The 8,488-nt window shown below is 51.6% G+C and overlaps 1 protein-coding gene across 1 annotated transcript in view; it reads left to right on the top strand.

The window, feature by feature from the left end:
* The window catches only part of CRYBB2 (crystallin beta B2), a 10,548-nt gene extending 2,810 nt beyond the window's left edge, over positions 1-7,738 (top strand). Inside the window, exons 3-6 of the mRNA XM_034791639.1 lie at positions 1,806-1,924; positions 5,898-6,030; positions 6,648-6,790; positions 7,455-7,738. Coding sequence (XP_034647530.1) covers positions 1,806-1,924; positions 5,898-6,030; positions 6,648-6,790; positions 7,455-7,623 — 564 coding nt within the window. The 3' untranslated portion in view covers positions 7,624-7,738. The remainder of the gene's footprint in view (positions 1-1,805; positions 1,925-5,897; positions 6,031-6,647; positions 6,791-7,454) is intronic.
* The last annotated feature ends 750 nt before the right edge of the window (positions 7,739-8,488 follow it).

Genomic DNA, 8,488 nt, shown 5'->3' with positions numbered 1-8,488 from the left:
CTTGGTGTTCACACCTCAACTGCTAGCAGAGCACCTCACCCTCCCTGATTGAACTAACCTCGTTATCTCCACACTGATATATACCTGCCTCTGGAGATTTCCATTACTTGCATCTGAAGAAGTGAGGTTCTTACCCACGAAAGCTTATGCTCCCAGTACTTCTGTTAGTCTCAAAGGTGCCACAGGACCCTCTGTTGCTTTCTATAAATCCTGCAAATTATCCTAGAATCAGCCAAAGCCTCTGCACAAACAGCAGCAGCGCTTTGCAAACAGTAATTCCTAAACCTGCCTGTATGTAAGGAAATGGGACCGAGCCCCAAGATTAGCTCTCTTGGAGCCCGGGCCTGTGTCAAACATTTCCTTTGATCTGTACCCTGATGGATCCGACTTGCCATTGCCAGGAGAAATACCAGGAAGGGGGGTTTTCAGCGGGGCTGGGAGGGGGGACAAGGTGGTGTCAGAACTATTCGGGGTTGCTAATTCTTGTGATTTTACTACAAGTCTCCCGGGGGTGTTTGGTGTTTACCTTTAAGGCCCCAGCTCCTGGAGCCTCCCACCTCACAGGGTCCTAGAGACCGGGCTCCAGCCTGAGCCCAAATGTCTACACCGCCATTATACAGCCCCTTGGCCCGAGTCAGCTGGCACGGGCCAACCCCCCAGTGTCTAACTGCCGCATAGAAAAGGTGGAACCTCATGTGGTAGATCAAGTCCTGTATGTGGGAGGGGGAAAGCCCCGACCTCACATTACTTTCATCTTGGGACCCAGGGACTCCGTTTGTGACCTCTGTGACTTCAGGGCAACGGTCCTGCTCAAGTCGGTGGGAGCCTTCCCCTCCTTCGGGGCCTGATCCACCCCCTGCCGAAGTGGCTGGAAAGGCTGCCATTGACTTCAGTGGTGCTGCCTCATCCTGTTTTGTGTGCAGACACAACAGATTTTCCTCTCTCTGCTCCACTGACCCGGCAGAGCCCGGCTCGCTGGATGGTGTGTTAACACGCAACGCCCGTCCCTAAGCCCCTGTTCATTTCGCTGGGTTGAATTGCATTGGGAAGGAAAGATTGCCACAGTTGGAGTGATTTAGATCTGTGACTTGAAAGCAAATTGTTGAGGAAGCTCAGGCAAATTTGAAAACCCAGCCCTAGCCGATCATTTCATTGTGAAAAATGGGCTCGGGTTGGGGCACCTGGGTGCTGGGAGGACGTGGGTGAGTTGGGGAGTTCAGAGAAGGGCAACACCAGTGACGGAGGCTCATGGTAAATGGGCTAAGTGGTGCCTGCTCTGAGTTCACTAAAGATAACAGAGTTGGACCAGGGCTGAATTTGGCCCAACATTTATAGCTTTGGGCAAATAACAACCAAAGAGACATAGAACACTCTGCAGGGACCAAGACCGAGGAGCAGGTTCTTTGGGGTAGTTTGTAACTCAGAGAAATGGAAGAAACCAAAGTTCAGGATGGGTATCCAGAGCCCTCCCCCAGGGCCATGCTGGGAGTCACTTAGCCCTTTTAAAGGAGCCTGGGCCAAACACTTGAAGATGCAGGGAAGAATCTTGCTCTGGCTGAGGGACATGGGCTGAGTGGACTGGTGTAAATGGTGCTTTTCCAGCTCTAGCCTCCACCATCCTGGGTGTGAACAGAACTGACGGGGCTGCCAGAGTGTCTCCTCCCTACACTGACGCAGAGAAATCACAAGGGAACGTACTGTAGGGAACAGTCCTGCACAGACCCCTGTGCTCACGGGTAGGATGGACAGCAGGGCTTCAACCCCCCTTTGCTAAGTTGCTGTTCTCCTCTCTCTCTGGGTGTCAGATTGTCGTCTTTGAGCAAGAGAATTTCCAAGGTCGCTGCCATGAACTTAACGCAGCTTGTTCCAATTTGAAGGAGGCCGGAATGGAGAAAGTTGGCTCCATCCTAGTACACTCTGGACCGTACGTATCTTGCACGTGGGACGGTGGGAATGAAAGCACGTGGGTGAGTCTGGGCCAGTAGGTGTGTCAGGCAGGGGCAGTTGTGATAGTGACTCAGAAGCAACTTTTCAGTGTAAAACAAGATCAACTGAAGAGGTAAGTTACTGAATGGACGTCCCCACCGGGCTTCCTCAGCCTGGAGAGGTCCCAGCAGTTGAGCCTCTGGGTGGAATTATGGAAAGAGGCCCCCTGAGCACCTCCCAGACTGACAGGTGCTGGGCCAGACTCAGCCCCATTGGTGCCCTCGTGAACAAATTCACTCCAGTGGTCTCACACTGGTTTTACACCAGGGTACCTAAGAGCAGGATTTAGCTAACTCTCTTAGGGTGTGTCTACACCGCAGCTGGGCGCACGCTTTCTGGAGCGGGTAGACAGACACGTGCTAGCTCTGCTCAAGCTAGTGGGCTAGAAACAGCAGCGTAACCTGGACAGCACGGGGGCTGCTCGCGCTCGGTGCCCAAGTACATACTGGGGGCTCCGGGCAGGTTTCTGCTCAGGCAGCTAACCCAAGGTGCCACCCTGTGCCGCTGTGGCCATGCTGCTGGGTGTGTGTGGGTGTGTGTGTGTGTGTGTGTGTGTGCACGCACAGGAAATGCAGTATAGTTGTAGCAATCCGGCTTGGCATTCCTGCTGTAGTTGGCCAAATTTACTGTGTGTTTTGCAGCGAGTAGCTTCCTGCCCTGATCATTTGTCATTTCCCTCAATGGTTGATGGCCTGGGGCTGCACATATGACTTCAGCTGTCTGTGCTGCGCCCCCTCCCCCCCCCACTGCCAGCCATAGCGAGAGTGAGATGGAGATACAGGCTCGCTAATGGACACGAGGCTCCGTAACCTAGTTGATAAAAACCCAATTCTCAGCACAACTCTTTGTGTAAGCTCAGTCCTGGGGGCAGTGAAATCCTAGGGCCTGGAAAATCCCACCTTCTGTGCCCAGGATTTCCTCCTGCGGCATGAACTCCACTGAATAGCACTGACATTCTGCAATAAAGACCCCCCGCTTCTTATAAGAGAGGAGGAATTCCAGGGCTCCCGAACTAACACCGCCATTAAGCTGGCTCCAACAACTCCATTTCCTTCCCTTGCAGGGGCAGGGAATGTGCCGTCGTTACTGCCCTGCTATTGCGCAGCTCTTCAGACCCTTCTGTTTTCCTTGTTTACATACAACCCCCCTGCGCGCTTGGGGTGGGTATCGGCTTCTCTCTTTCTGATCAGAGTTGGGCAGGGCTTTGTGAAGACAGGAGTCGCTTCGGAAAAACAATCTCACCAAGAGCTACACAGAGAGAGGCCTCTCCCTTGCTTTCTCCTGACAGTTCATAGAATCATAGAATATCAGGGTTGGAAGGGACCTCAGGAGGTCATCTAGTCCAACCCCCTGCTCAAAGCAGGACCAAGCCCCAGACAGATTTTTATCCCAGTTTCCTAAATGGCCCCTCAAGGATTGAACTCATAACCCTGGGTTTAGCAGGCCAATGCTCAAACCACTGAGCTATCCCCCCCAGTTTAGTCATCTCCACCCCAAACAGGAGCGATGAAGCGGAGCCGCACTCCGCGCAGGGCAGGCTCCTTCCCCGAGTCATTGGGAGCAGGCTCCTTCCCAAATCTGGCCCTTGGGAACAGAGTTCCTTTTCCAAAGTCACAGCCCTGAGGCCAATGAATGGAGGTCAGTGTGATGGCTACAAAGCGGGAGCACACCCACTGCTGGTGAAGCTCGTTCGCTCACTGTCCCTCTGTGCCAGGAGCATACACAGGGCTCGTGTGTGGGTCAGGAACAGGATCTCTCTAAATCTGCATAACACCCCTGTTCTGTAGATCCCTGGGTCAGCTCCTGTTGGGGGTGGGGGGGCTGCTGGGCAGGCTTTGTGTTCTTTGGGGAGCCAGGATACAGTGGGCTGCCTGCCAACACATGCTCCTTGCTGGTGGTGCTGGTTCTGCTGGATGCCTATGCACTGCGCCTGCCAGAATTTGGCCCTTAAGTAACAATATGGAACGAGCTGCACCCATCAGCAGAGTCCCAGGTGCCTGGCATGCTTAAAAGCAGAGCATTGCAAGCTGTCCCGTACCTAGACTTGTCCCTGACCAGCGTTTTAACATAGAGAACAAGTGCACTTCATTTCTTGATAACCCCGTGACATGTTAGGTCTTTCAAGTTCATTATTTCTACACAGCTGGAATAATAGTTCACAATGACCAGGAAATGACGTCCTCTGAACTCGCCTATATCTGCAGCTAGTCTCTTCCATGGTCTCTCTGGTAGAGGTGTTTGTATGCTGTATGGCTCAGTATCGTCTCTGAAGTTGATTTGTATTCGATCTCCTTCCCAAAGTCCAGTATCGCCAAATATTCCATTGACTGCTTCCACCTTTCTCACTAGGCCTGTCATGGCTGCCACACCGCCCCTGAGAAAGTTGTTGGTCTTTAATCCTTTGATCCAATCACTCTGAATGCAAAGTTTTTGTCTTTGTATATTGTTTCCATGCAGTTCAGAATCCCTCCAGGGCTAGTCTGAGTTCTGAGCCAGGTGACTTCAGCTCTGGGAGGGCTTGAAGGTGACTGTAAGTCCCTTTTGAGATGACTGTGATGTCAGCTCCTGAGTCAATAGTCTTGCCATGAATATTCAGTTTCATCTCCAGGCAGGTTCTGTGTCATCACAAGTGATAGATCCCAGAAACAGAGACTCTGGATTGTCTGTAATATGAGTCAACTCCCTGACTGCTTTGGTGTGGCAAACAGCTGCAAAATGTCCATATTTCATGCATTTATTACACCGTGTGCCTCTGGTTGGACATGCATCATCACTTGGGATGCAACTTTTTCCATATCTTGTGCATGTAGACTGGAATTTGTTCCTTTTAGCCTGGGAGTTCTCTGCTCACCTCAGGGGTCTTATAGTAATGTCTTTTAGCACTCAGGCTGGATCTGTTAATGGCTTCTAAGGTAGCTTCTTGTTTTTCAAGTTTGGCAAGTTGCTCTTGGTTTTGCTGTCTCACCAGCTCAGACAGCTTTGCTTTCTATATAGCTGGGGCTATGGTTAAAACTCTCTTCAGTTGTAGCTGCTGTGAAAGGTTTTTATCTGTTAACCCAATAACCAGCCTGTGTCTGATATTTTCATGTTTTTCATTCCCCAAAATCACAGTTTTCAGCCAATGTATGCAGAGCTCTTATAAAACGTTAAACATTTTCCCCTGGTTCTTGAATTCTCTGGTAAAAACATGCTTTCATAAACCACATATAAAGTATGCATCAAATATAGCCAGAACCCTTTCAGAGTCATCTTTGTGACTGTCTGTCTATAGTAAAGTCAAAATATTTAAATATATGCTGTCTGCTTCCCCATACTGTAAATTAAAAAAGATACCTCGATATCTCAAGTTTCTTTGTGGCATTTGGTACCAATGCAAAATATTGCAAAACATTGTTTCCTCTGTCCATTAGGAACGTTTGTCTAAGCTGAAGTTCTCTGGGGCTTTGGAGAGTGGCAGCTTGATGAGATCCTGCAACCTTTGTTCCTTGGGTTTGCAACTGTTGTAGCTATTTTACTTCTGTTTCTATTCTTAGTTTACTTCTGACACCATGTCATGCTTCCGTACCAGATACGGCTAGGTTACAGAGCTTGCTTATACATACCAGATGTGTTCATCATATGATCCTTTAATGTCCTGTTGGGTATAGCTAAAGTTAGCTTAAATAAGGTATTTTACACACATTGACATTGTGGCAGAACAGTATAATACTGGGTAGTGTTTAATTTAGAGAATAGTGTGACACACCCAGGATAGTAAATATATACCCAGGAAGCCAATTGAGTCCTCCAGGCAAACAGCAAAAGGGTCGTTTCTCTGGCCGTCTGCTGAGGAGCTGGGGGATGGTTCAGAAATGGAAGTTTCTGGTGCTTTGCCCATCTATCGCCAATGTTTGTACTTCGTTCTTTTCCAGCTGGGTTGGCTACGAACAGGCAAACTGCAAAGGGGAGCAGTTTGTGTTTGAAAAGGGCGAGTATCCCCGCTGGGATTCCTGGACCAACAGCCGGAGGAGCGACACCATTGGCGCCCTGAGACCCATCAAAGTGGTGAGAGTGCTTGTGTCAGACACCGGTCAGTATAATCTGGTCAGGCAAAGACCTGATCATGAGCCTCTTCCGGGGTCCTCTCAGACTGAGAGCTGGAGCCAAAATCCTGGACAAAACCAGCTGTTCTGAACTTTTAAAAAAGGCAAGTCCTTGTGTCCTCCAATGCCTGCAGCTCCTGCAGTTGCCATATTTGTGAATATACCTGTGCACAGATCTCCACTGAAAAGTTGTATGTCCATAGGAAAATAGGAAATGTCCTCCCAGGTCAGACCAGGTGCTATCTAGGCCAGTGTCATGTCTCTGACAGCGGCCAATGCCAGATGTTTCAGAGGAAGGTCTGATGGAACCCTAGAATGGGCAGTTATGGGGCAACCTGCCACCACCAAAGTTTGTTGGTGAACGGCTAAGGAGGATCACGATCCACGTCTGCTCACGGTCAGCATTCCCCCTCCTGCGAGCAGGCAACGCTCCTCCTGACGAGGCTGACCTGGGCCCACTCTCTGTGCCCTTGAGTTTTGTTTGGAGGCTTGAGCCGTCTTCTCCGACTCCCTGATAACTTCCCTGGAAGGTGCCTGGCCCCATGGCTAACGCTGACCCCGCATCTCTCCTCTCTTCAGGACAGCCAGGAACACAAGATCGTCCTCTATGAAAACCCCAGCTTCACCGGCAAGAAGATTGAGATCATAGATGACGATGTGCCCAGCTTCCATGCTCATGGCTACCAGGAAAAAGTGTCATCTGTGCGCGTGCAAAGTGGCACGTAAGTACCTGGGGCGGCAAGTCCACATGACCCTGTTAGTCTCCTTTTCCCTGCACTTGGAATCTAGGAACTGAGGGACAGAATCATCGATTGCATCACATTCTGTCCCTAGAGCCCGAATTGTCTCCAGTTTAAGGTGCCGCCATAAAACACCCTAACCCAGGTGGTTAGACTCCAGGCACAACTGCTGCCCTGCAGTCAGCATCTCTGCTGCTCAGCTCTCTGCTCTGGGCCCGGAGCTGAGCAGGAGAACACACTGGAGAATAAACAACCTTTTGCCCTGATGCACGGAGGCTCCTGAGGCCAGTGAGGGGGTCAAGGACCAAGTGCCCTCGCCGGACGGAGCAGGGCAGGAGGGAAGCTCCCAAGCGGGGTCAGCCCCAAGGCAGTGACTCCTCTGGGCTCTGGAAGCCCTTTCACTCAGAGGCTTTGACTAGAGCTTTAATGGCTCTGAAGCAGAGGGCAGTGCTGGCCGATGCAGTGGTGCCAGTGAGAGCCCTCGGGGCACATCCCCTTGCCCCAGCCAGGCGAGGAATGGAATTCGATTCGCCACCCCACAGGGCAGAGTGGGGCAGGGTTCCCTGTGTGGGAGGAGACACCGGGTGGGTTTCCCTGATGCCTGGGTTCTCCCAGTCTCTGACTTGGCTGGGCTTTCCCTTTGCAGCTGGGTTGGATACCAGTACCCCGGTTACAGAGGCTACCAGTACCTGTTTGAAAAGGGGGACTATAAGGACAGCTCAGAGTTTGGTGCCCAGCACCCCCAGATTCAATCCGTCAGGCGCATCCGGGATATGCAGTGGCATCAGCGAGGGGCCTTTCACCCCACCAACTGAAGCCCCCCACCCCCCGAGTGCCCGGAGAAGAAGGAAACCAGAACCAGTTTTATGTGACCTGCTGCTGTTTCCCGATGGCCTCGCTCCCCAACATGCCACTGCGTGATGAATGCTGCGCTGCTGCTGAAGCAACGGAATAAAGCTTTGAGTTTCAAATGCTCGATCGCGTCCGGCACTTTTTTTCTTGGGGCGGGGGGGGTTAAGACACTTGAAATAATTCTGTGTTTGCACTGGGGGACGTGCTGGTGGGGGCTGCTAGTTCTGAGCTCCTCAGAGCCCATGTGCTCCTCTGAGACTCCAGGGTGTGGAGTGGAGGCCCAGCATTCACAAAGGGCAAAGGCACTTGTCATTATACACCCCCCACCCCCTGCACTGAGAGCTGGGTCAGTTCCTCCTCCCCCCTGCCCCCTCCCAGGCAGTAGTGACTGAAAATTAAGACTAAAAGGCAGGGAGCCAAACCTCCACCCCCCAGACAGCAGTGATAAGACAGGAAACCAAGAACTTACAGCTATTCCCTCCAGGGCTCTGAGCTACTGAATTCGATAGGAATCCGGAACGGTGGCCACCGTTTGTCCAGGACTCTGCAGATTAACCGGCCTGCGCGATGCCCTCAGACTGGTCTGGTGTTTGGCCTGCCACGGTTTGGGCCCGAAAGCCCTGCCATGGGGCTCAGAGTGGTACAGGAGCTTGGTTGCTGCTGCATTTTTGTGCATTTCAGTGGGAAGAGGGTGAGCCACCCCTAGAACCACCCTGGAGCATCTTTCTGCTAGCTAGTGCCATAGATATGCAAGCCAGGGTTGGAAGCCAGGCCAGATTCACCTGGGCCATTGATGTCAGGGCCTGCACGAGGGAGGAATTTTGCCCT

The sequence above is a fragment of the Trachemys scripta genome, chromosome 15 (assembly GCF_013100865.1).
Source record: "Trachemys scripta elegans isolate TJP31775 chromosome 15, CAS_Tse_1.0, whole genome shotgun sequence".
Lineage (NCBI taxonomy): Eukaryota > Metazoa > Chordata > Testudines > Emydidae > Trachemys > Trachemys scripta.
This window is presented reverse-complemented; position numbering and strand designations above follow the sequence as displayed.